Source organism: Leopardus geoffroyi, chromosome D4 (assembly GCF_018350155.1).
Source record: "Leopardus geoffroyi isolate Oge1 chromosome D4, O.geoffroyi_Oge1_pat1.0, whole genome shotgun sequence".
In the NCBI taxonomy this organism is placed as follows: Eukaryota; Metazoa; Chordata; class Mammalia; order Carnivora; family Felidae; genus Leopardus; species Leopardus geoffroyi.
Genome location: NC_059342.1, coordinates 57,684,341 through 57,710,847, shown reverse-complemented (window position 1 = coordinate 57,710,847; position 26,507 = coordinate 57,684,341). Strand labels below are relative to the sequence as shown.

Sequence of the window (26,507 nt, the reverse complement as noted above, 5' to 3'; positions counted from 1 at the left end):
TCACCTTGAATAACCCTTGCACCTTCTAATAGGGACACTACTCCACAGTGCCAGGAATCTGACCGATTCTGGACTCTGGACTCTCCCTTCAGCTAACCTGGGACCCACTATATCCTCCTAAGGCTCCCAAATTGCCTCCTACAGATCAAGACCTCTGGCCCACCAGGTAAACTTCTGCCCTCTAGCTATGCCCCACCCTAGCCACCCTTATGCTGTTACCCACCCTGGCACAAGATTAGCATGTCAAGTAGCCTGTGGGGGGAATTCAGCAGACATGGAGAAGCAGCTTTGGCCCCTCCATTCCTGGGCAGCGTTAACCCACCTTGACAGAGATGTGGCCGTGGGCCTGGGGAAGGTGGGCAGCCAAGAACCAGTCCCCAGGTAAGGGGCTGCTGACGTTAAAGATGCCTGAGGTGCGGTTGGGCAGTGTCCAGCTGAGGGTCAGTGAGAAAACCCCAGGCACAGCTGTGTCCCCCGGGAAGTGTGTGTGCAGGGGATTGATGACAGGGGGTGCCCCGGACCGGAAATACCTGGGGGACCAGAATGAGGAGAGGAAGACAATAGGCAATGGGGTGGGAGACAGGAAATGGGGAAAAGAAGAACTGTCAACTCATCGCCAATAACACAAGTGAATTCCCTACACTGATACATACAACAAAGTGGTTCCAGGTCAGGAGTCAGGACATAAAGAGTAAAAGGTCAGCTCAGACTCTCACACAGTCAAACAGTACTCAGGAAGTAGTCAGGAGACAAAGGTCTTGTCCCTCACTCAGTCATACTTCAATCTGGACAAGGGTCAGGGGTCAGGGTCAGGAGGTCAGTTTAGATACTCATAAAGTCACACTTTAGTTTGGAGAGTGGTCTGGGGTTGGAGGTGGGGTCAGGATGTTAACTCGGACACTCACACAGTCACACTTTGGTCTGGACAGTGGTCCCCAAAAGTTCCCCCCTGCTCCTTGAAGATGATGAGGTTCCAAACAGCCAGGAACGTGTCCTCGGGAACGTGGAAGTGGAAGAGCTCGGTGCTGGCAAAGGAGCGGAAGGGACTCAGCTTGCGGGGTGAGCAGGTGGAGTAGTCAGTCAGGAAGAGGCCTCCTGGGGAGCATGCAAGAGAAAAAGGAGCAGCGTAGGACTCAGGGCATTTCTGCTAAGCAACAGGCACACCAGTCTTCCTCACCGATAGCACAAACTCAACAAATATTCTCTTCTGAGCCAGGAGCTGGGTCTCATGCTACCCTAGCCATCATCTGCTTTAATCCTTACAATGCCTTGGGGAAAATGACCTGTTTTTACAGATAAGGAAACTGAGGCTCAAGCCTAGACCAAACTGAGAATTCAAACCTACATCCATCTACATCCCAAACCAGGACCCTTTATATGACCCCTCACTTAGGAGCCATTGTTCTCCTCTTAGCAAGCCTAATAACACAGATGTGTGAATGGCACACATGTGTATGTGTGTGTGTGTGTGTGTGCGCGCGTGTGTGTGTGTGTGTGTTGGCATGGACTCTTGGGCCACTGAACAGGCTAAACTCCACCTGTGGAGCTTCAAAGTCAGCAAGGAACTGTCTAACTTTCCTTGTTTATTTTCTTCCCCTTTCTGTTCCCCTGTGGTCCCAAGAGCAGTGAAAACCCTCAGAAGCCTCACAAAAGCTGTCTGTATACTGGCTCAGGGCAGGAGGGAGGGTTGAGTGGAAATGTGGTGAGGATGCAAAGGACCAGCTTGGGTGGCAGAGGCAAGAACAGGAGCTGGCAGACACCATGAGAACTCCCAGGAGAGAAGGGAGACATCAGGCCCTCTAGGATTCAGAATGAACAACCAGAGGGTGTTTCCCCAGAGGAAGACCCAGTGAGGCAGTCAGTTCATGACTCAGTGGAATCTCAAACCACTTGGAAATATTCACACTTGGGGTTGGGGGGTACTGGTCATCTCTAACTGAAGTGTCAAGCTACAAGATACCTGATCATGGTTGTTCAGAGCACAGCCAAGGTGAGCAAAAAAGTCTAGTGGCAGCAGCTAGCCAGGCAAACACACAGGCACTATGACTGCTAGAATTGTGAAAATAACCTGTAGCTCAGCTGCATAGAAGGGTGTCCCAAATGGCAGGCAAAATTCTGGAGAACCTGACTGCTCTAGAGATTTAAGACCAGCCCCAGAGAAGCACAGAAGGATGCCCCCAGGACAGATGAGAAGGCTCGGAACTCAAGCAGCTTCAGGACAGAGCAGGGGCTGGAGGGGAAACCCTGGACGAGAGTTTTCAGCCAAATAGGAAATACCCACAAGGCTTACCTCATCTGACAATCTCCCTTCCAGAAATGGGAGCTGTAACTCCAAAAATGAGGTATTTTATACAACAGAGAAAGAGCTACCTGGGAAAGACAGTCTGCAGAAGGAGGGAGCACAGGTAAGGAGGACACCAGTGAATTTCAAGGTCACCCTACCCAGAGCTGCCCTAAATATGTAGAGGCCACTGGCCCTAGACTGGCCTATCCTCATCTTCAAAGGCCAGTTACACCAAAGGACTAGTCAGTCCAGTTCAGACCACATGATTGGTCTCAACTCTCAGCGAGGAAGACCTGCCACCTTGCAAGCTGAGCACTGATTAACAGGAAGGCAGAAAGCCAAGAGCTAAAAAGCTTGGATACTATTGTTACAAGCAAGCAGAGCTCTGGAGCGCCCTCTGCTGGGGTCGAGGGAGGGCCTCTCCTCCTCCAAAGCGGGTACCAGGGATGGGTCACGGGATGGGCCATTGTTACTGCTAGGAAGAAATGTTGGTGAACCCCCAGTGCGGACTCTCAGAGAACTGGTGGTGAAAAGTAGCTAATGAGTTTTGGGAAACAGTAGATAAACAAATACAAAAATCCTTGTGATTCAAAGAAACATGGCATGGCCAGGAGAACCGGGGAACTAGTTAAGCCACCCCAAAAGTGGCCAGGGGCTATAGAGATCATGGAATGGGCCAGTGGGAAAAGTCCAGCAACTTGACATGGTGGGAGGAACCCAGAAGTTCTGAAGGGAGACGCTTGAGAGAGCATCCACAGCCCCAATCACCACAAGCTCTGGTTTGGCATTTCACAACAGAGCTGTGGCCCAGAGGAAACATGAGTAAAGCCCTGGTCAAGCTCAGATGAAGCTGTCCTGGATGCTCCATTACCTCCACATGAAGCTAGAGTGACTCTCCACCACCATCTGAAACATACATGCACATACACAGACAGACATACAGACACACATGCATACAGGCAGAGGCGGGCCCTGCTAGTGATAGCACTAGGTAGAACAAAAGGCCACTTCCTGGAATGGGCAGGCACACCTGGGCTATGCAACTACAGTCAGCGGAGGAAAAGATCCAAGGATTGGGGTAGGACCAGGAGACCCAGGAGGTACCTTCCATTCCTGAAATGAGATTGAAGCCAATAATAAGCATTTATCAAGACTATGCTATGTGCTATGATGTGCTACGATGGTCCTGTGACATTGCCAGCCTCTCCTCTGGTGAAATCTATCACACCACTAGGTCACAGAGCACCCCTGCAGGCAGGCCACCAAGGCAGTGATTATTAACAGCATTAAGGGCAACTCTGCCCAAAGTAGGGCCTATTCAGTGCTCTTTTCCAACTTCATTACAAGTCTCCCCAAAGCACCTGAACCCAATTCTGGACAATCGTGTTTTAACCCACACCTTTTAGCTTTATACAGTCCTGTGGCTCATGAACAAAGAAGTCATGGTGGCAGGGATGGAAGCTATGAATTGGGCTCAACAGTATGGATTCTCCCTCGCCCGAACTGAAAAACTGGTGTGGCTGCTACCTCTACTGAGTGTCTAATCTGCCAGCAGCAGTAATCAACACTGAACCCCTCTAGAGCTCCTTCCTCCAAAGAGTCAGGCTAGGGCTGACCAAACACTGCCAAACACTGCCTCCAAATAAGAAATCCATTTGGAAGGTGACACTTCAGTAATCCATCTATACAAGAAGCATGTTCCTCCTGAAGAGGAACATGTATTCTTCCCCTCACGTAATAACATAGGCGCTCAGAGGACACACGGGCTCACATGCACCCCACAGAACATACCAACAGACAAGCATGTACATACACTGACATGACCAGCATTCCCAAGGACCCCTAAGGTACACACACAGACGCTTAAGTGCCCAGATGCCAGTGCACATACACATAGAGTTTGGACATCTCTGCAGGGGCACAACCGTTGGCATGTATTGATCTCCTCAAGCTTGTACACTGAACTAGGCCCCCAGAGCTCACCGAAACCCAGCTCCAACCCTCAGCTGCTCGGGTGTTATTGCCAAAGACTCCCTTAGGCACATCTCCATCCTATCTATAGTGCCACCCACCAGAGGTGGCAGGGGTTGAGGCCATGAAGACCACAGTCATCTCCTTATGATAGGGCCAACTTTATGGCATATCTCCTACAGCCACGACCCCCTCCTCCTATCACATTCTACCCATTAAGAAGTTGGACCTCTCTCTCTCTGAATCACTTCCTCCCTGAATGGTGGCTGCAGGCTGACAACTGGCAAATGAAGAAGAATTTGTGGATTGAGCCTCCTTTTGGGAAGACAGGGGAGAGGACAGGTTGTGCTTTGAGTCTTCTCCCAACTGGGTCGATTTTCCTATTAGGCATATGTTGCAGTGAAAAAAAACCACTAGTATGGGACAGGAATTAGGAAACTTTTTTCTAGCCCCAGTGCCACCATTTACAAGCTTGTATGACCTTAGGAAAACTGCCCCCCAGCTGAGCCTCAGTTTCCCCATCTGTAAATGGCCCCATCTGTATTTCAAAACTACTCTAAAAGTGTCAGGAATTATTCCTAAGCAAGTCAAGTTTATCTGGAACAAGGCTCATTACCAAAAACAAATCCCGTTATAATGGTGACTAACCCATGTCCATCTGTTTGCTACACGTTGTTCTCAAAACTGTTTTCTTAACCCTGTTTTAATGCATGCCCAATATCTCAAAGTTTAGGCCACATCTTCCCACACTGGACTAAAGGTTCTCTGGTGTAGGAGGATCATGTCTCCCCCATCAAACTTCCCTTGCAGGAGAAGTTTCCAAGTTTTCTTCCTCGGAAAAGCAAGAGTCAATGTGGGGTCAGCGTGGACACCAGCAAAGAAAACCTTGGAGTCTCTATCCTGGGGACTATTAGGCACCTGCTGAGCCTCAAGCCCACAATTTGCTCTCTTCTGAACCTCCCAATTCCTCTCAGTTGTGTAAGACCTCTCTCCTCCCTATTTCTCCCCACCTCTTCCCCAGTGATCTAGCTGCCCAGGTCCCACCTCTCCTGAATCCCTCCAGTCCATCCCTCCCTGCCAGAACCCCATCCCTGCCTCGGTGCTTCCTGCTTCTGCACTCACCAGCCCCTGGGCCAAGGACAGAGAACAGCAACAGCAGCAATAAGGCGGGCGGCAGCTGGAGCCCAGACCTGAGTCGAGGCTGGGAGACGGGCACGGTATGAGAGAGAGGGGTGGGTAGTGGGAGAGACTTGGGTAAACACAGAGACGAGGGCAAAGGCCGAGATAATGGATTGGGCTGTGCTAGGCACTGGGGTTTGAACAAGGGCAGGGAAAGGGATGGAAGGAGGGGCTGTGATGAGGACTGAAGCAAGGGTAGGGTTTGGGCCTGGGGCTTAAGCAAACACTGGGAATGGGGTCGGGACAGGGGATGGGCTGGGATTTGTGACAGAAGGTGGAACACGGGCATAGGCGGGGTTAGGGGCCAGGAAAGGCACAGGGACTGGGACTGGAGGGGGGGCCTGGGTCGGGACCTGGATCTGGGCATTCGCTGGGACTCAGGCCGGGGCTGGGACCGATTTGGGAAGCTGGGCGAGGGCGGGGCTGGGGGCCAAGGGCTGGATGGGGATAGGACGAGGGGCCGGGACAAGGGCTGGGCCATGGCCCGGGGCGGGGGCGGGGCCGGACCGGCCAGCGCGGGGCGCGCGCAGAGCTGACCCACGGCTCCGCTCCCCACCCCCGGGGGGTGGCTTTCGGTGTCCTTGTGGGCCCGGGGCTGGGGTCGGGCCGGCTGAGGCCAGGCCCGGGACCTGGGTAGGAGTTCCGGCCTGGGCGACTCCGGGCTGCGCTGGACCGGCGATAACCAGGCCCCGCGGCGGCGGCCTCAGCCTGACGTAGTACGACACTCCGCCCCTCCTCAATTCGATTGGTCCTTATCAGTAAAGCCCACCCCATGCCCTATTCTATTGGTCTCCAACTTGATTCTGCGGGCCTTCGAGGACAGACTCCCGCCCCAGCCCCAGCTCCCTGAACCCTGCCTTTCTCACCCCATCCTGGGAGCCCCGAAGCAGATCTTCACAGTCCCCACTGATGGAGCCACACACATCTCATAGGAACCTTACAGAGACCCTCACAAACCCAGACACCTACGGACGTCCCCACAGATGTCCGCAGACTACCCAAACACTCTCACAGAGATCCAACAAACCCCTTTAAGAGAAGTGAGCCCCCTAAACTCGTCCCCTTTGGTCCAATGCAGCCTCCTCTGGAGACCGGACTGTTGTTGCCACGGAGACTACCGGGCGTTCCGATTGCTCTGGTGACAGATCCCTCCTCTCCCGGCCCGGGTTCCAGAGGTTTCAGTCAAGCTCCTCCCTCAACGGCCCCGGAACCCCTCGTCCCTCCCCAAGTCCCCCTCCCCAGATCTGGCCAGAGCTCCTTTGCGAATTTCTGCAGGTGTCCAAGTCCCCTCGCCAAGTCGTAGACTTGAAGGCAAGGCCTCTCACTACATAGCAAGTACAACCAGGTCTCATCCAAGAGCCTTCCATCCCTCGCTAACATTTCCCCTTCCCAGCTTAAGACGAGATCCTGACCTAAGGACTTGTAACAGCCAAAACAGGCCCAGAGGTATGTAGTTTCTCCAATGGCTCTTCCTCCAAGCCCTCATCTCGTTCCCCTCCTAACATATTCTGTCCCTTCCCACCTTAGTCCAACCCTCTCCCATTCTTTTTTCATCCTTACCCTCCCCCTCCACCACGTTTCTCCACCCAGTTCAGTCTTCCCCTTCTTTTTCTCCTTCCTCTCCTCCTACCGACTGATTCTCCACCCTCAAGTACCTTTTCCTGTGCTGAATGTCAGGTCATCTTCCTAACCTACCTCTCTCACTACTTCTTGTCCCAAGCTTCCCCTTTGGAAAGACTAATGAATACAAGTAATGAATCCATCTGGAGCATGAGGGGGAAAGTAGGGAGCACAGAAAGTTAAGGCTGGAAAAGTTAGGCAGTGTTGCAAGTAATGACAGGCCTTGAATGTCAGGGCCCAGAAATTTGGAGTTAATCTTAAGGCTGAGACAACTGAGTGTTTTCAAGCAAAGGAACAGCATTGTTAGGCTTGCATTTTAGAAAGATCTCCAGTGGGTCATTAAGGAGGGCTGACTTCTTTTAGACATCCCTCCAAGATAAATTAGTCACACCTCACTCCCCACAGCATCCTGAGCTTACCCCAGCACAACATCAACTCATCTGTATTGTCATTGGGTTAACCTGGTCCACCTTCCCAGATTCTTTCAGAGTCCAGTGCTTAGCACAGTGCCTGGGTGAAAGTGTAAGATTGGGCTCTTTAAAAAGTATCAGTTTACAGGGGCAACTGGGTGGCTCAGTCAGTTAATCTTCCAACTCCAGCTCAGGTCATGACCTCACAGTTCGTGGGTTTGAGCCCCGTGTCGGGCTTGGTGCTGACAGCTCAGAGCCTGGAGCCTGCTTTGGATTCTGTGTCTCCCTCTCTCTCTGTTCCTCCCCTGCTCATGCTCTGTGTCTCAAAAAAAAAAAAAAAAAAAAAAAAGTAAAAAAAAATTTAAGTATAAGTTACATAAATCAATGAAAGAATGGCTGAGTGGATTGATGTGCTGGGGAAAGTCGCAGAGGGGCAAAGTTATTACATAATCCAGGTAGAAAACTATGAGAACTTGAACAGAATTGGAGGGGAGAGAATGGATTTTGGTAATACAGTATTTAGAAGACAGGAAACACAGTTCTTGGTGTCTATTTGAATATGAGGGCTGAGGGGAAAGGATAAGACTAAAATAATTCCCAGAGTTCAGTTTTGATGCCCTGTGGGACATCCATTTAGCAATGTCCAGCAAGCAATTGGGTTTGAGTGTGAAGTACAGGGATTTAAAGAGGTCTGAGCTGGAATTATGGATTTAGAAATCATCAGCATACCAGCCGGAAGTAATTGAAGCCTTGGACATGAATAACATCAAGGGAGGCTTGATTATGATCCCTAGACAAAACAGGCTGCAGTCAGGGCCCTGCCTAATGCATCATGACATTGTCCTGCACTCTTAAGAGCAAACCCCCACCTTGGCTTGGTAGTATCCCAGTCTCTAGAACTCCACTGCCTGAACATCCTGGTCCTAAGGCTCAGGCCCCTGCTCTTGGACTAGCCAAGCTGCTATGTCCAGGCTCTTCCTGGGGCATGGTCCTCTGCTACCATCTACTGATGGGATTCTGACTGCTTCACCCTTTAAGCTCCCTCACAACCCATAGCTACATGCCACACGGCATCTAGGCACACAGGTGAACCTCTTGGCACCATACCCTGACCCAAAGTTCATCTTGCTTCCCCTTTACATCTCAGGTGCACAGAAAACTTTATCCTAATCCCATAATCCCCCCCGTGAACTCTGACTTGCAGACCCTCCAACCTCCGATCCCAACCTAATGAAGCCTGTACCTTATTCTACCACTAGATGGAAGCAGACGAGGTCACAGAAGAGCCTCAAACCGCCATGGATGCAGAGGAACACCCCTCTTCAAAGGACCCCTCTGCCAAGGACTCACAGGAGCTCCCTGGCCCTGAAACATCCTTTGAGACTTCCATCCCTGAGACCCCTTTAGAGCCCCACACCTCTGAGATCCCTTTAGAGCCCCACATCTCTGAATCTCATAGGACACCATCTGCTTCCCAAGCCCTTTTAGAGACCCACACCTCTGAAACCCCTTTGGCAACTTACATCCCTGAGACCCGCTTAGAGCCCCACACCTCTGAATCTCATATGACACCATCTGCTTCCCAGGCCCCTTTAGAGATCCACACCTCTGAAACCCTTTTGGAGCCTTCCATCCCTGAGACCTCTTTAGGATACTCTGTCTCGGAGATCCCTTTGGAAACCCCTATCCCTGAGACCCTATTGGAGACTCACATGTTTAAGGTCCCAGAGAAACACCTTTCTTTTCATACCTCATCACAAGGCCGTATCACTGTACCTTCCTCTAATACTCTGAAGGAAGACCTCTCTGAGTATTCCTCCAGTGAGGTCTCACAGACAGGGAGGTCTACCCAGATCTCTGAGTCTGAGATCCTTCAAAAGCACTCCCTTTCAGGCCCTTCAGCCCAGGTCCACCTGGACACATCTGCAAAGGAGAAGGAAGAGGAAGGAGAGGACAAGGAGCAGGTGGATGCCACTTACAGTACCGCACACACAGCTCAGCCTGGACACCAGCTGGGCAAGAAGAAGGGGAAGAAAGGAGTTAGCCGTAATTGTGCCTGCACTTTTCCCCATTCCCTATTATATATATAATTTATTGTCAAATTAGTTAACATACAGTGTACACAGCGCACTCTTGGCTTAGGGAGTAGATTCCCATGGTTCATCACTTATATACAACACCCAATGCTCATCCCAGCAAGTGCCCTCCTCAATGTCCATCACCCATTTTCCCTGCCCCCTAACCCCCCACCCCATCGACCCTTAGTTTGTTCTCTGTATTTTAGAGTCTCTTTTGGTTTGCCTCCCTCTCTGTTTGGAACTATTTTTTTCTTTCTCTTCCCCCATGGTCTTCTGTTAAGCTCTTCAAGTTCCACATATGAGTGAAAACATAGGATATCTGTCTTTCTCTGACTGACTTATTTTTTAGCATAATACCCTCCAGTTCCATCCAAGTTGTTGCAAATGGCAGGATTTCATTCTTTCTCATTGCCAAGTAGTATCCCATTGTATATGTACATCTTCTTTTTTTTTAATTTTTTAATGTTTATTTATTTTTGAGAGACAGAGGCAGCATGAGTGGGGGAGGGGCAGAGAGAGAGGGAGACCCAGACTGTGAAGCAGGCTCCAGGCTCTGAGCTGTCAGCACAGAGCCCGATGCAAACCACATCTTCTTTATCCATTCATCACTTGATGGACATTTGGGCTCTTTCCATAATTTGGCTTTCCGTAATTTGTTGAAAGCGCTGCTATAAACATTGGGGTACATGGGGTACATGTGCCCCTATGAATCAGCACTCCTGTATCCTTTGGATAAATTCCTAGTAGTGCAATTGTTGGGTCATAGGGTAATTTTATTTTTAATTTTTTGAGGAACCTCCACACTGTTTTCCAGAGCGGCTGCACCAGTTTGCATTCCCACCAACAATGCAAAAGGGTTCCCCTTTCTCCACGTCCTCTCCAGCATCTATTATTCCCTGAATTGTTAATTTTAGCTACTCTGACCAGTGTGAGATGGTATCTCAATGTGGTTTTGATTTGTATTTCCCTGATGATGAGTGACATTGAACATCTTTTCATGTGTCTGTCAGCCATTCAGATGTCTTCCTTGGAAAAGTGTCTTTTCATGTCTTCTGCCCATTTCTTCACTGGATTATTTGTTTTCCAGGTGTTGGGTTCATTAAGTTCTTAATAGATTTTGGACACTAATCCTTTATCTGATATGTCATTTGCAAATATCTTCTTCCATTCCATTGGTTGCCTTTTAGTTTTGTTGATTGTTTCCTTTGCTGTGCAGAAGCTTTTTATCTTTGGAGCTCCTGGGTGGCTCAGTCAGTTAAGCATCTGACTTCGGCTCAGGTCATCATCTCACAGTTCATGAGTTTGAGCCCTGCATCAGGCTCTGTGCTGACAGCACAGAACCTGGAGCCTGCTTCAAATTCTGTGTCCCCCCCTCTCTCTCTGCCCCTCCCCTGCTCACTCACTCACTCTCTCTCTCAAAAATAAGTGAACTTAAAAATTTTTTTGAAGAACCTTTTTATCTTGATGAGGTCCCAATAGTTCATTTTTGCTTTTATTTCCCTTGCCTTCAGAAACATGTCAAGTAAGAAGTTGCTGTTGCCTGTTTTCTCTTCTAGGATTTTGATGGTTTCCTGTCTCACATTTAGGTCTTTCATCCATTTTGAATTTATCTTTGTGTATGGTGTAAGAAAGTGGTCCAGTTTCATTCTTCTGCATATTGCTGTCCAGTTCTCCCAGCACCATTTGCTAAAGAGGCTTTTTCCATTGCATATGCTTCCCTGCTTTATCAAAGATTAGTTGGCCATATATTTGTGGGTCCAATTCTGGGGTCTCTATTCTATTCCATTAGTCTATGTGTCTGTGCCAATTACCATACTGTCTTGATGATTACAGCTTTGTAGTAGAGGCTAAAGTCTGGGATTGTGATGCCTCCAGCTTTGGTTTTCTTTTTCAACATTACTTTGGCTATTCAGAGTCTTTTGTGGACTTTTCCCCATTCTCATCACTGTCTTACACCTGTCCCAATAAGAGGGGATTGGGTTACTCTTTGACCTGGCCCCTTCTAATAGTTTTAGGGACTCCTTACTTCTCTTTGGTTACTCAGCCTCTCCCTTCCCAGGTTATGCGGTCCAACCAGAGGTCCCCGCTCAGCAGACAGAGATGGTGGAAGTGGCTAAGGCAATGCACAGAAAGAAGTTCAGTGCTCAGGCAAATTATCTTTTCCAATGGGAGAAGAATGCAACCCTGAATGCCATCCAGACAGGTGAGCCCAGGAAGCCCTTGAGAGGCCTGTGACAGGCCCATGCCCAACCTCCAATCCAACTATATCAGGGAACCTGCCCTGAACAATGGAGAGCTGCTCCTTGTAGAAATGGCAATGCTGCCTGCCTGAAATATTGGAGTGGAGCAGGCAGGTGGGCCAAAGTGGATAGCATGGGTGCAGGAAAAAAGTGAAGATATTCATATAAAACCCAGGTAGGGACAGGCAGCTAAAATGAAGTTGTTTAAAAAAAAAAAAAAAAAGCAGGGCCACAGGCTGACCCCACATCTAGGGCTCTAATAGCCTACACCAAACAGACCTTAAAGCAGAGATGGCCCAGACCTTGGATAGTCCAGGAGACTTGGTGCTCTGACATGGCAAAAGGCCTTGGTCCCCTTGGTTGAACTCCATTAAAAGGCTGTCACCCTGCATGCCAGACCGAGAATCACCTGGTACCCAAAAGCCATGAGTCTCTCCACCAAAAAGGAGAGTTGTACCTCCCAGCCCTGTCAATTCCAAGTCTCAGCCCAGAATTAGTACTTTTCACAGCCCCATTAGTGGCTTGCTAGCTTATCTAGTCGGCATATAAAGGGTGTGCAGATGTGCTAGGTATACATATGCCATCCGGTGTGTGAGCATGTGTACCTGTGTTGCTGAACTTCATGTCTACAGGGAATACCTTCAGAAAGAAGGCCACCGTGACCCACTCTGCAGATTCTGGGGTTTCTAGACTGAATTAGATAGACATCACTGTATTTATTTTTGTCTTTCATACTTCCTTTCCCCTTATGATAGGAAGAGAGTTATGTTGAGACTAGATGGGCCTAAGATAGAAAGACAGCCAGGTAATTCTATGTCCTTCTCCCTTCTCCATGCAATTTGCTTTCTTCATTCTCATGCAGGGCCCCTTCCCCCTCCACCCTGGGCCAAGAAAGTCACAATGATCTCATTTGGGTCTCTAGAGAATCCATATATGTTCTGTGTAGAGAAAGAGCAAGTGTAAGCTTTTCTTTTATTTATTCAGCATTTATTGAGCACCAACTATGTGTCAGGCATTGAGCTAGATGTGGAGGTAGTGGTTGGTGGGATTTCAAAAACAAAATCCCTCAAATAATTTGTACTCTAATGGGAGACACCAAAAAGTAAAAGGATAATTGTAATTCATTCTAATAATTGCTGTGACTGAGGTTAGCCCAGAGTGCTGCATGAGCAGAGATAAGAGGCACCCAAACTTGGGGGCTCAGGGAATAAGCCTTGGAAGGGATGACTTCTCAGCTGAAATCTGTAAGATGAGTAAAAAGAGGTGGCCAGGTAAAAAGTGAGGTAAGGTGAGACATGACAGGGCAAGGCACCAGGAGGAAACTGCAAGCAATGTTGGACAGAGCTCAGCTCTGGACCAGGAGAATTGTACAGGCATTTCTGTGGCAAAGGTCAAGAGTTGGGACTATATCCTAAGGGCACGTGAGAGTCACTGCAAGATTTAAATGGGACAACACCACGACCAAATTTGTGTTTTTGAAAGACCACTGTGTCAGTAGCATAGACTGGAGAAAGATACGACTGGACGTAGGAAGACTACATTTGGCCCTGGTAATAGTCTGGGTAAGAAGTGAATGGGTACAGGTGGATGAAGCAGATTCAAGAAACGCTGAGAAGACAAAACTGACCTTTGGATCTTTGGATGTGTAGGATAAGAAAGAAGGACATGCCTGGAATGACATCTAGGTGTTTGGCTTAAGAGACTGATTAGATGATGATGCCATTCATGAATGCCTAAAACAGAGTAGATGCATAAGTACATGTTGGATGAACAGAGGACAAAGGATGAGGGCGAGGCTCGGAAGGAAGAATTGAATTTACTGCATTTGAAGTGCTTGTGGAACATGCTGGTAAAAGGGTCCAGTAGACAACTGGCTGTATGGGTCTGAAGCTCAGGAGAGAAGTCTGGACTAGAGACATCCTTCATGAAAAGACATATGTTGTATGGAGATATTCTAAGCAAAAAGATGTTATCATGCAAATGTGAGTATGTGACCATGGAATTGACTGTGTTGTACCTTGCCGGTATTTTCACAGTAAGCATCTGTGCCGTAGACCTCTTTGCCACAAATATTATTCTGCAAAGTTAATTGACCATAAGGCAATTTGCCGTAAAAGATAAAAAAAATAACTAGTTGACAGTTTGGTTTGACAGTTTGTTGGTTTTATCCACTGTTTGGCAGTTTGGTTTCATTTCTCCACTGACACAGTACTCCCATTTATATATATATATATATATATATATATATATATATATATATATATATAGTATAAATCTTAGTCTTCATAATGGTCTACACTGTGGCAGAGTTTTGAGCTCACATTTCCCATACAACTTTGGAATGTCTATCAATGGACATGTGACAATATGCCAGGAGCAAACAACAGTGTAGGAGGCTTTCATAACACAATACACAGCTCAGTGGCAAATATGCATCCTAGTATTTGGAAATTGATACCTCTCTTAGTGAAGGAGGAAATTTTAGCAAAAAAAGAAAAAGTGAGATGCTGAACAAGGAGACGAGTCAACAAGCAAAAAAAAAAAAATTGTATAATGCTATGAATGAAAGACTTTGAAGACAAGTGCTTAGAGTACAATCCACAACATAAAATCAGTTATTTATACAGCATGGCCATGAATCTACACTATGCATTTTAAATTCAAATATTTGGATTTTGCAATAAGGTCATATTTAATTTTGGTATTCATTTTCCATGTTTAACTATGCCCTCTTTAATGAATGTCCTTTTATTTTTTTGTGATTTTATCTTTCGTGGCAAAATTGCCTATGGCCAATTAATCATGCAGTGGAAATGTTTGCGGTGAAAATGCTTGCAGCACAGATTCTTAAGGTGAAACTACCTAGAACCAGCTGGTACACCGTCAAAATGGCATTCCAGATAATGTCTCCTCCCCCTACCAGTCCTTGTCCACTTATAACAGAAAGACAGTTTGGAATCAGAGCAGAGAGTAGAGGGTCCCACTCTGGACTATATAGCCTGATGTCAATTGTCCTGCTTTAAGGGCACTGTCACTTATAATGGAGTCTGAGGTATAGTTGCCAGTCTCTGTTTAAACTCTAGTCTGCTTCATCTAAAGGTGGGCACTGACTCCCATATCAGTGCTTGCACTTGACTCTCCCAGGCTTTCAAGCGGGACCTTGATATGTGGGCACTGACCCTTGTTCACCTCCACCTCTCATCTGTTCACCGAGTGTATCCTGCTGCTCTGGACAGAGTTCAGAATTCCGCTAGTGGAATCCTGGCCCCCACTCACTTCCATTGTGACTCTACCTATATACCCTGCCCTTTCAACAAAGCCTCACTGCTATAATGGGGCACTGACACTTCAGGCTGGCAGGATCGAGACAGAAGTAGCAAAGCCAAAAGCCACGCCTGGACAGGCTTTAGACCCTGAAAGATCATGGGTAAGGCAAGAAAAACTAGACTGACAATTAGGCACAGAATTGTGGATTGTGGCCCTGGCCAGAGTCAAAGACCAGAAGACACTAACTCTTTCCCACCCTCCTTATGAACTTCAGTGTTAAGCCTAGAATACTGGGTCTCTCTTCTGTCCTGAAGGAGTTTGCTTATTCATTTAGTCAGTCAAGCTGTCTGTGCTCTCTGAGCACCTATTCTGGGCCAGGCCTTGTACGAGGACTAGAAATATAGGTGAAAACCTACAGTCTAAGAGGAATACAAGTGGAAAGTCCACTATTATAATGCATTGTACTGTGAGAGGAGTAGCAAAGGAGTCAGAGAAACAAAGAGGAGGAGCCCCTAGACAGGCAGAGGAAGTCAGGGACAACTGTTTGGTGGAGGTGACACTTCATTGTAGCCTTTAAATGGGAATGAGTCCCATAGCTGAAGGTCCCACTCCATAAGGACTCATACAGGATTCTTGCCTAGAAGTTGGAGTAGTCTCAGGTTTCATGAAGGGTGAGAAAATGAGTGGAATGTGCTCTCTGGTTCTCCCACATTTAAATGGCTCCACCCCTGCCTTGTAGTGAGATTGACCATGAAGCCAATTTCAGATCCCACTACTGAAACCAGGCTCTCAAGGGTTGTGGCATCTTGCTGGTGCCTATTCTCAGGGATACTTCCTAGCCTCACAAGCTTCTGTTTCTTGGTCTTCACCACTCATGACTTCTGGCCTACCCCTTTCTCCTGATTCTTAGAAAACTATAGGCAGCCCTTCTCAAGTTCATAGATAGCATCAGTTCAGGAACACCAGGAACATAAAGGGAAATAGGAAGGTGCCAAACTGGAAAAGTGAGGAAAACCCTCCTCCTGGTCCCAGAGCTGCCCAACCTCCTCCTCCTCTTCTGGTCCCTTTAACAACCACATTTTCTTAGGTGCCAGTCCTCACCATCTATTCTATACCTGGCCAATCATCTTCTCTTTCCCTCAACTTAGACACTTCAATGAAACAAAACAAAGTGAGGCTCTAATGTGGGAAAGGGAGGAAATGAGAATCTTAATAGCCACAGAGAACTCAGCAAGATTCGTGTTCGTCTTCAAGCAAAATTTCATTTCGAATCTTCCTGCTCAGAAACCACTTCAGAAACTGAAGACTGTCTTCAGTCATTTCTGACAGGCTAACAGAAATGGAGTAGATCCTGGGGTGGGAAAGGAGCTGAAACACTTGTGGGATACTGAGAAAATCCGATGGGGAAAATGTCTCAAAGGGTGGAGATTATGGGTGGAGTGAATACACTGGGGAAGAGGTGAGACCACAGGGGCTGGGGGTGGGGGGGCTTAGGCTATTTTTCCTTCTCACTCTTCCCTGTTAATCCCTCCACACTCAGGTCTCCATATTGGCTGGCGCTGCCCCCATTATCTATGGGACTGTTTCCAAATTGGAGATGAATCCAAATGCTTTTGTGGACACTTGTTGAGAGAGCACCAGATCGTCTCAGGTAGGGAGAACTGACCAGCCCCTGTCCATGGGAAGGGAAAACTATACTCGGGCCATGTGTTGGGATGTATGAGAGAAAGTGTGTGTGTATTGGTATGGGGGAGGGGGACTGGCACAGGAAGGCTAGGCCCTATTAGGTGCCAGTCTAATCCTCCCATCCATCCCCATTCCCATAGACATATCTGTGCCCTGCAATGTGGGCCAGTGCCGCTGCCTCATGTTCTGCTTTATCCCATCGCGCCCAGAGGAGGTGGGTGAGTTCTGGCTTAAAAGACGAGCTACCTTTGACCCTAAGGCCTGGAGGGCCCAATGTCGCTGCAAACACAGCCATGAAGACCATGCAGCTACTGGGTCCCATTCCTGCAGGGTGAAAGGTAATTTCTAGGGTGAGGGGAGTACAGGGGTGGGCATGGGTACAATGCACATGGTTTGGGGATGAGGATGGGGGAACTGGTAGGAGAAACTTGGGTTTGTGGTTGGTGACAAAGAGAGGAGAACGTAGTCAGCCCGTGGGAAAGCGCCAATTCCCTATACTTGTCTTGGCTTCCCCCTTGCCCTAGGCTGTTGCTGCAACTGCTTTGAGTCTAATTTCCTCTGTGCGGCCTGTGACCGGCGCTGGGAGGAACATGAGACTTTCTTTGAGACTGAGGAGACCCGGCGACGAGGAGGGAGGCCTCACGGTAAGGGGGCAGGGGCAACCTGGAACGGGACCATTCCAGGACCATAGTCAGAAGGCCAGGCAGGAAGGTGCTCCCACCCTCAGTCATTCCATCCAGGACTACCTCTCTCTCTCAGCACCTGCATCCCAAACTTGCACCAGTCTCCAAACCCAGCAGACGACTGTGTGCCTTTTGCAGAGATGCCTACCCTCTGAGAAGCCATCGTCAGGAATTCTGACTCCGAGGCTTTACAGACACAGGGGCCCTCCGGCCATCCTAGCACCCATCCCAGACCTCCTGGGCTCCCTGGCCCACACAACCTGTGGTCTGGCCCTAAATTTGACCCCCATACCTGACCCTTTCACCTCTGCTTTTCCCTCCTCCAGGGACAGACACTGTCAACACCTGGCACAAGCCTCTCTGAGCCTGGCTCGAATCAGCAATAAAGAAAGGGGAAGCCACTGGAATCTGGCCTGCTTCTGTATGGGGTGGACAGAACCCAGCCCAGTGACAAACACCCTAGGACCTTAGAGTTGGTACCTGTTGGGAACAAGAGAGGGCACCACACAGGAGAGAGGCTGGATCAAAGCATCTGCCTCCACCACACCCACACTCAAGCTGCTAGCTCTGGCATCAGAAGGAGAGTGGCTTCAAGGAAGCCAAGTAGGGAGGGGGGTTTAAGAAGGATAGAGGAAACACTGATGTTAGATGCAGTTGGGGACTCCAGTAGGATAAAGACTGAAAAGTGTCCATTGGATCTTACAATTAGAAGGTCTTCAGATAATGTAGTTTCAGTGATGCAGTGGAGGTAGAAACCAAGTGGTAAGTTTGAAAGAGTTTCTTTAAGAAGCTTGGATGAAAAGAGCAGGAGAGAAGTCAGACAATATCCAGAGGGAGATGTGCAGTCAAGGAAGCATTTTTTAGGAGGGAAAAAAGGAAGGGACCAGTAGAGAAAAAGATTTTGAAGATGCAGAAGAAAAACAGAGATACCTGGTGAGACAAGATGCCGAAGATGGAGGGAGGGAATGAGGTCAGGGCAGAGGTGAAGGGATTTGTTCTACACAGGAGAAACACCGCTTCCTAAGACCAAGAGGAAGGAAGAAAGAAAAGGATGGGGACTTCCCTGAGCTGCAGGGAGGAGGATCTTGAAGTTCCCCTGCGAAGTAGGAGACAAGGTCAGTTGCTGGTGGGGGAGGAGAGGGATAAGAATGGGGAGTAGGAGATGGGAAGACAGAGGCGAAGGTGTGGGAAGGCTAAGGTGGAGAACTGGAGAAAAACCTGATCAGTGGATAGTTGAGGATTCAGGGACAGCTGAAAGCAGGAATCTAGTTAAAGAGGAAGAGAGAAACAAAATAGATTGATGGTTGGTGATGGAAGGTATTAGGGAGGATGATCAGGAAAATAAAGCAAAAAAGAAGGCTTGAGGATGTGGAGAGAGCTGACCATACAAATGGAAAGAAAGTGAAGCCAGGAAGCAACTGACAGATTGAATAAAGGAACAGTCAAAGGACTAGAACGCTCTAACAAGGTGCAGTAGCAGATGTAGTGGTAGGGATCGAAGCATAGGAGACAGTGGTCAGAACCTACAGAGAGTTGCAGCTCTCAGGTGAGAAAAGCTGCCAGGGATCACAAAGTTTGGAGTAAAAACTGTAGGCCAGGGGCCAAAATCAGTGAATCATAGATTATTTTTATGAGGAGTGGGAGATTCTGGCACTAATTGGTTCTGTGATCCTAGGCATATCATCACTTTCCCTCTCTGGGCCTCAGTTTCTGGATCTATAAAAGAGGAATAATCTCTGTGCCACTTGCTCTCCCTGAGAACCTAAAGAAATCACCAGTTTCAAAGTGCTTTGTAGTCACCTACCCTGCCTGGCTGGTTTCCTTCCTCTTCCTAGATCCCAGCTCTTTTTATCTCTTGAACTTCTCCAGAGCAGCTCTAGGGGTTGCTGCTGTCTCAGAGGCACCACGAGAACTGCATACAGCCTCTAGGGCACAGAGAAAAGGCCAGTCAGTCACATTTCCCCACATTTGGGGAAGCTATCTGTCCTTCCAAAGGAAGGAATGCAATCTGGACTGCTAGAACTCCTAGGGGAAATTACAGGGTCAAATGTCTGCCCATTGGAGGAGAAAGGCCTTTCTAACAATAATATGGCTATACAAAAGATTATTCCCATCTCCAGAAGTAGAGTTCTTCTTGACTGGTGATATGCAATTAGTGCCATAATGACCATTCACTGAAACGAATTCAATAGTCAACAGTAAAGGAATGGTTACTGTAATAAACTCATTCAAGGAAGTAATATGCAGACATTACAAAGTATATTTACATAGACTATGTAATAATATGGAAAATTGATTGTAAGGGGCAGAATAGGAATATACATCCAATACATATGTACTTTATATAATGAACGGAAATGAAACACCAAATGTTATTCATTCCACAATCACTGATGTGCTAAAACAACAACAACAACAACTACAACAAAAACCACCTAAAGATACAGTGGTGGCTTTTGTCCTAAGTGTTAACTGTCAGGCTAAACCTTGGTTGGGTAAGTATATTAGCATTTTGTGACCCCTGTTCCTTAGGTCAAAAATATATATTCCAACAAAATGAAATATACTTCTCACCCAGCAATGACACACTCCCGTTGTCCCTCAAACCCGACTAACTGAAAATATCAGGTAGGAGGCTGTTTCATACACCATTTCTGATTAGAAAAGAACATTGGATACCTACTCCTTTGCTTGTTAGTCGTGCGCAAAGACAGGTCACTATCGCCGCCTCCCGTTAAAAAGAAGAAGAGGAGGAGGAGGAGGAGGAGGGGGGGGGGGGGAGGGGACGAGGAGGGAGAGGGGAGGGGACGAGGAGGGAGAGGGGAGGGGGAGGGGGAGGAGGAGGAGGAGAAGAAGAGGAAGAAAGCAAAAAAAAAGTCCTGAAGACGAACTGCAGAATCTTCAATGTTGGAGTATGCACACAAGAACATAAACAAGGGACTGCCCTTAGATGAGTAAGTTAAAAATCTTTGAAATGCTCAAGGGTCTGAAATGCCCTCGTGTGGAAAACGCTGGCTATCTAATCCCTCCAGTTAAATACAGAGAACTGAGGGTTGATGGGGGTTGGGGGTGGAAGTGGGAATGGCCATCACTGGCATTGAGGAGGGCACTTGGGATGAGCACTGGGTATTGTATGTAAGCAATGAATCATGGGAATCCACTCCCGAAGCCAAGAGCACACTGTATATATACAGTGTATGCTAGCGAACTTGACAATAAATTACAAGAAAAAAAAAAAAAAAGATAAAAGGACCGGTCTCAGTTCACCTTCAGCCTCACAGGGCAGGCATTCCCGCCCCCTTCTTCCGGGACTCCTAAAACCTTGGCCTCCAGGGGTTGCGGTGATTCCCGGAGCCAGCCAGCGCCGAGTGCCCGCCCTCAGAACCCGCCCTCCTCCTGACCAATGCGGGGAGAGGGTCTACGATGTCAGAGGCTCGGCGCCGCACCAATGTTGTGCAGCAGAGCCAAACGGAGTTAAATCCCACGTCTCTTAATCCTTCCAATGGAGTGAGAAAGTCTCTTGGGGAAACACTTAGGGGGCCCAATGGCAAAGGAACTTTCACTCTGACCAGAAGTCGAAGCCAATGAAGTGGAAAACTAGCCCACGAGCTGGCAGAAGCAGCCAATGGGATGAAAAGATTCCGCCCCCACCGTGGCGGCGGAGCCAGTGGAGTGAATGACACCACCCTCTGGTCCAAAGGACCTCAAGAGAAGCCCAGGAGCGTGGCCAATGGGATGGCAGGGCTCGCTCGCGGCCTCCAGCGGAGCCAATGGCCGTCGTTTGCCGGCTCCGTGGCGGCCCCCACCTCCGGCGACCGCGGGGCCTGCTTGCTGGCGGGAGGAGAGATTCGGCGGCTGAGGGCAAGATGGCGGCTGCCCTGGTGCTGGCCGCCGGGCTGCGCGTGGCGCGCGGGGCTGTAGCGCTGGTGGGGCCGCGGGGGGCGCAGGTGAGGAGCGGCTGCGGGGGCGCGGAGGGCGTCCCGCGGGCTCTGCCGCCCTCCGGGGCCGGCGTTCTCCCCCAGGCGCGTGCAGCCCATTGGCCTCGCGGGGACGGAGCCCGAGCGTCTGGCAGGGAATGCCGCCTCTCCTGGAGGCTCAAGCTCCAAGGCCGCTTGGCGAGGTCGGGCTGATAGTCGGCAGCAGCCTCTCGGCGGTGGCTCGGGCGCCCAGGTTGCGACAGGGTCGGTGCGTTGGCTGCTGCCTTCTAAAACCGAACGCCTGTTCCGGGCAGCCTCCTGAGTGCCCCCTGCAGGAAGTGAGGTTTGTCTTCTCGGAGCCAGTCTCCTGCCCGCCTCAGACCCCTGGCCTTCTGAACACAAGTGTTAATCTCTCATCTTCCCCATTTACCAGAGGGGTCAGGTTCATCCCAAGTCTTTCTCCCATAGTGTGACAGCACTGACTTGAGCCTTCTCTGAGCCCCCGGAAACGGGCATCCCTACCCTCAGTCCCCTGCGGCTGTCGTTGCTGAATTCACTTAACTCTTCCTTTCACTGATTCAAGGAACTGGAGTTAAAATTCACAAAAGAGCTCAGATGTAACACCAAGAGATGTTTGTGTCAAACAGGGAAATTGTGTGAAAACCTGAATAAGACAGGTAAAATACCTTAGAGATTAGATAACAAGTAATGGAAATAAGTGGAAACTTAGTAACAGGGCTTGAGTATATGGAAAGAGTTCCAATGGTCTTAAAAGATGATGCAGAAAACTTTATATTTGAAGCCAAGAGGAGGGATTTATCTAAGGTAATTCCGTGATAAAAGAGGAACCAAATCTTAAGTTTCCAGTTCTCATCCTGTGTCCTTTCTCCTGAACAGTGCTAAATTTACTAGACACTTTAGGAACAGGAATCAATTGCAGTACTGAATCCTGTATTGTATCTAACCAGGCTCAGCACTATCTGACCCTACTCTCTACTGCTGACACTCTGAAATTGAGGAAATTTTCCTTAGGATGGGAGCCACTAATAGGTTCTTAGAAGGGTGAAGTTAATGATTATCAGAGCCCGGCCTCTGCCAGCTCCTGACTATATGGGAGAGGTATTGTCAACCCCCTCCCTTGGGTATGTCTGACCCACCTTCAGGTCCGAGGAGCTGCAGGTGTGACCGATGGAAATGAAGTGTCCAAGGCCCAGCAGGCAGCTCCTCAGGGAGCAGCCCCAACTATCTTCTCCCGGATCCTGGATCGAAGCCTCCCAGCTGACATTTTGTATGAGGACCAGCAGGTGGGGTGCCCTTAGGACCCATCCCCTTGGGAATTTAATAGGTACCATCAGCCTGTTGAAGTAACAAGGTGGCCTCTGGCCTTTCACTGCTTCCAGTGTCTCGTATTCCGTGATGTGGCCCCTCAGGCTCCTGTGCACTTCCTGGTCATTCCTAAGAAGCCCATTCCTCGGATTAGCCAGGCTGAAGAAGAAGACCAGCAGGTGGGAAGAATAGAGCCAAGGTTTGGCTTTGCGGGGAACCCTGGACTCAGCTAGAGGTTTTGCTCCCTGTGAATGAAGCCACCTATCTCCCTCCCTTTCCCTCTAGCTTCTAGGACACCTTCTCCTTGTGGCTAAGAAGACAGCAAAGGCTGAGGGGCTGGGAGATGGATACCGACTTGGTGAGTGACTTTTGGCCATTGAGCCCCTTGCCTATGAATTCTCATACCTACCCTTCAATATGATCTTTATTCTTTGACCTTTCCCATGATCCTGACCCCCTAACCCCAAGCTCCATTTCAGTGATCAATGATGGGAAGCTGGGCTCACAGTCCGTGTATCATCTACACATTCATGTACTTGGGGGCCGACAGCTCCAGTGGCCTCCAGGTTGAACCTTCCAACTGACCAAGAACCCAAGACCTGGATTCTTGGAGGATGGGGGAAAAGGGACCCTATGATGCTAATAAACTTGTTCTCCCTCAATTTTGGATCACTGTCTTAAATATATAAAGATTTATATCACAAATAGAAAAGAAAACATTAAAGATAATGATTCTGTGGTACCTGGCTGGCTCAGTTGTTGGAGCATGCAACTCTTGATCTTGGGCTTGTGTTCGAGCCCCACGTTGGGTGTGGCGATTACTTAAAAATACAATCTTAAAAAAAAAAAAAGATTATGGTCTTGACTATGGTCTGAGTGAGAGACATTAAGGAGGCCCATCCTGTAGCGAAAGAAGCATTTGCCTATAGATTTGTGAGTCCTCGTGACAAATGGTCCACCTGGGTCAAGCTTCTAGAAAAACAGCAATAGAAATAAGCCTATATGAGTAGGGAGAGACTGAAACCCAGGGGTGAGACACTCAATCCTGGCCCTTATTCAGATGCCAAGACAAGTTCTAGGGTGGTCTGGGAGGAGGATGGTCAACGTGAGGGTCTTTTACTGAAGGAGAAGTAATCACACCAAAAAAAAAAAAAAAAAAAGCTGCCACTCTTTGATCCCCATGTCTCACCATTTTGCTTTTTAGTTGTTTGATGTATTTTAAACCTTAAACTTTTAAAAGACTCCCTGCCCCACCCCATTTTTTAGAATGAACTGCGGGTAAGTTACTGTTGCCCCTACACAAGTACACTGTCTGATACTAAAGCCCTGTGCTTGTCTCCAACACAAAGAACCACCTTAGAAAGCCTCAGAAAGAATCATGCTTAAGGGTAGAAGGCAGAACCCTAGACTAGCGGAACCTTAAGAGCTGGGCTGAGGCGGAACGGAGTCTGAACGGAAAGCAAACTTCCTAGACTTCCCCAGGTTTAAGACTTCCGCCCCGCAGAGAATTTGTCTCCACCCCCACCCAGCACTTCCGCCCAACTCTAGTCCTGCGCAGTCTCCTGGAATTATTTGCCGTCTCTATGGCAACCCGGTAGCTGGAGACTGAAGATGGAGACCGCGCAGTCTACCAAGGGATCGAGATGTCGGTGAGAGCGGCAGCTTTGGCGGCTGGTGTAAGGGGACAAGAAAGGTCAGCGGACTTACACCGCTTTTGACAACTTTGTCGCATTCGCTTTCTTTCAGATCTTTAGATGTACAGCCTGGCACTGAAGGACTAGGGTCCACTTCAGAACCATTTTCTTCGGATGGCCATCCTATAACGGCCCTGGCAGCCGCAACTACAGCAGCTGCGGCCTCCTCCACCGACAAAGCGACTGTGTTATCTGCAAAGACCCCCGCGTGCCACTGTGAGCCGAACCTTCTCATGAACCACTCCTCTGACAGTCTTCTGGGGGATCCCTGCACTGGAGCCAGCTTTACCCACAGCATTGGCCATGGGAAACTTGGCATTGAGCCTATCTATGTTTCCCATATTGCTCAGGATCCCTGTACTACAAAAGACCTTAGCTCTAGTCCTGGCCCTATTCTTGGCTCCAGTTCTGGTCCCTGCCATGGCTCTGGTCAAGACACTGGTCCTGATTCTGGCCCTGGTCCTGCTACTGACGCTGGGCCTAGTCCAGGCTGTGGCCATGACCGTGAGCCCAGCCCCTACAATCTTCCAAGTTTCAGAACCCCCCAAGCAGATCTGGTCCCTAATTATGCCTCCTGGAATCACTACTGCCACTGGGAACCGCGGAAACAACCCTGGAAATTTTTGCAAGTCTCAGAACCCGGTGCCCGAGGGCATTGGAAGACCCCTGAGGTTGAAGGGAAGTGTAAGGTTCCCAATGAAACATTGCCACGGGGCCACAGCCTTCTCTACAACTGGGAGGAGGAGGTATTAAGGTTTTGACCTGCTCCCTTTTCCTGAAGACTGTCCCCAATTTCCTGGGGGAGGCAGTGGTTTATGATGAGGGTGGGTGCCATAAAGGACATCCTGGTCACTCAACTTGGGGCCCACAGAGAGCCACCAACCACCTGGATCAAGTCCCAAGCATGCAGGATGGCTCTGAGAGTTTCTTCTTCCGACATGGACACCAGGGACTGCTGACCCTGCAGCTACAGTCACCCATGTCCTTCAGCACCACTCAGAAAGACTCATACCAGCCCCCACGAAACTGCTATCAGCCAACTCGAGGTGTGAAGCATGAGAGAATGGGCCAAAATGAGCAATCAGAGATAAAAGAGAGGAAGGAATTTCTAGTGGGACTATGGATTGTTTAATGGGTACAAGGGTAAAACCCCATGATTTTCCTTCTTTTCTCACATTTGTTTCTTTGGGTCTGCTTGTTAACCAGACTCTCCCACTCTCTCCACTCCCTGCCCTCCTACAGGAAAGCGTGAAGCCATGCTGGAGATGCTCCTGCGCCACCAGATCTGGTGAGAGGCTGGGCGAAGGGTAAAGGGGAGGCGGGGAAGACAAAAAATCAGGGAAGAATGGCTTTGATGCCCCCAGGACTATACAGTAAAGAGATGCAGGCAGAGCAGGAAGCCACAAGGAAGCAGTTTGAGGTCGAGTCTGTGACACACCATGACTACCGAAAGGAGCTGGTGCAAGCCGGGCCTCCTGCCCCAACCAAGGTGAGAACTTATCCCACCCCGCTTGTACGGCTGGGCTCTAATGGGCTGTGGGAGAGCAGCAGAGGTTAAGAGAGGGAGCTTCAAACCAAGAGTTTTTCAGTATCTTTCCCTTCCAGCCTCACGACTACCGTCGGGAGCAACCTGAAACCTTCTGGATACAGAGGGCACCACAGCTACCGGTGTGTGAGGGTGTCAGGAGTCGGGGAAAACAAGGAGGGGGAAGAGGCTGTTCTGTTCTGGCTTGGTGCAGAGCGGGATCTGTCCTCATTCTGGCCTTCCTCCAGGGTGTCAGTAGCATCAAGACTCTGGACACGCCATTCCGGAAGAACTGCAGCTTCTCAACACCAGTGCCTCTGTCTCTGGGGCAGCCTTTGCCCTATGAACCTGAGAATTATTCCCACCAACTGGGAGAAATATCTTCCCTTGTCTGTCAGGGAGGAGGACAGGGAGGTGGAATGGGTGGAACTACTATCTAAGGGTTGAGGAGGGAAGAGGGATATGGACTATGGAATCGATTTCTGTCTGTACTGGAGAGGTGGAAAGGAAGTGAATTCTGTCTGTACTTGGTGAAGAGGCTTCGCATAAAGGGTTCTCTCTCATCCTGAGACTGCTAATTCAGTGATTCTGTGAGTAACCATGTTCCTTGGATTTGCCCCTAACCCA

General features: G+C 49.0%; 4 protein-coding genes and 1 long non-coding RNA gene across 27 annotated transcripts in view; 3 read left to right on the top strand and 2 right to left on the bottom strand.

Annotated features, from left to right (window-relative positions):
* Window positions 1-6,295, bottom strand: part of TMEM8B (transmembrane protein 8B) — a 75,084-nt gene extending 68,789 nt beyond the window's left edge. For 12 of the 16 annotated variants that reach the window (XR_006710344.1, XR_006710345.1, XR_006710346.1 and 9 more), the window contains exons 1-3: window positions 5,378-6,075; window positions 906-1,095; window positions 323-530 (exon numbers count right to left, since the gene is read on the bottom strand). Coding sequence is in view for 9 of the 16 variants with exons in the window: in XM_045469336.1 (XP_045325292.1) it covers window positions 323-530; window positions 906-1,095; window positions 5,378-5,915 (936 nt within the window). In the remaining 7 variants the exon portion in view is untranslated. Of the gene's footprint in view, window positions 1-322; window positions 531-905; window positions 1,096-5,377 lie in introns of all 16 variants that reach the window. The other 4 variants (XM_045469335.1, XM_045469331.1, XM_045469329.1 and 1 more) reach the window with 4 other exon arrangements.
* On the top strand, window positions 6,264-17,819 carry FAM221B (family with sequence similarity 221 member B). Of its 2 annotated transcripts, XM_045469346.1 has the most exons (7): window positions 6,264-6,880; window positions 8,724-9,510; window positions 11,602-11,745; window positions 16,590-16,700; window positions 16,876-17,073; window positions 17,260-17,379; window positions 17,745-17,819. In XM_045469346.1, the coding sequence occupies exons 2-7, from the start codon at window positions 8,724-8,726 to the stop codon at window positions 17,780-17,782; spliced, it is 1,398 nt and encodes a 465-aa protein (XP_045325302.1). In that variant the 5' UTR covers window positions 6,264-6,880; the 3' UTR covers window positions 17,783-17,819. The 2 variants fall into 2 exon arrangements, with proteins under 2 accessions (XP_045325302.1, XP_045325303.1); XM_045469347.1 differs by lacking the exon at window positions 11,602-11,745 and having other exon boundaries at window positions 6,266-6,880.
* Window positions 11,409-20,539, bottom strand: LOC123593479. The gene is made up of 3 exons (XR_006710350.1): window positions 20,102-20,539; window positions 19,223-19,343; window positions 11,409-11,498 (listed from the first exon to the last, which is right to left on the bottom strand). It is a non-coding gene; the product is annotated as an uncharacterized LOC123593479 (long non-coding RNA).
* A 574-nt stretch (window positions 20,540-21,113) lies between these two features.
* HINT2 (histidine triad nucleotide binding protein 2) lies at window positions 21,114-23,323 on the top strand. 3 transcript variants are annotated; one of them, XM_045469349.1, is made up of 5 exons: window positions 21,122-21,365; window positions 22,499-22,639; window positions 22,736-22,840; window positions 22,947-23,019; window positions 23,141-23,323. In XM_045469349.1, exons 1-5 carry the CDS (start codon window positions 21,189-21,191, stop codon window positions 23,230-23,232), a joined length of 588 nt encoding a protein of 195 aa, XP_045325305.1. In that variant the 5' UTR covers window positions 21,122-21,188; the 3' UTR covers window positions 23,233-23,323. The 3 variants fall into 3 exon arrangements, with proteins under 3 accessions (XP_045325307.1, XP_045325305.1, XP_045325306.1); XM_045469350.1 differs by having other exon boundaries at window positions 21,123-21,365; window positions 23,130-23,323; XM_045469351.1 differs by lacking the exon at window positions 22,736-22,840 and having other exon boundaries at window positions 21,114-21,365.
* Window positions 23,324-23,561: 238 nt separating this feature from the next.
* Window positions 23,562-26,449, top strand: SPAG8 (sperm associated antigen 8). Of its 5 annotated transcripts, none has more exons than XM_045469344.1 (7): window positions 23,579-24,310; window positions 24,408-25,101; window positions 25,227-25,401; window positions 25,598-25,643; window positions 25,730-25,844; window positions 25,945-26,023; window positions 26,129-26,245. In XM_045469344.1, exons 1-6 carry the CDS (start codon window positions 24,273-24,275, stop codon window positions 25,987-25,989), a joined length of 1,113 nt encoding a protein of 370 aa, XP_045325300.1. In that variant the 5' UTR covers window positions 23,579-24,272; the 3' UTR covers window positions 25,990-26,023; window positions 26,129-26,245. The 5 variants fall into 5 exon arrangements, with proteins under 5 accessions (XP_045325298.1, XP_045325299.1, XP_045325296.1 ...); XM_045469341.1 differs by having other exon boundaries at window positions 23,581-24,310; window positions 25,961-26,023; window positions 26,129-26,449; XM_045469343.1 differs by having other exon boundaries at window positions 23,570-24,306; window positions 25,961-26,449.
* The last annotated feature ends 58 nt before the right edge of the window (window positions 26,450-26,507 follow it).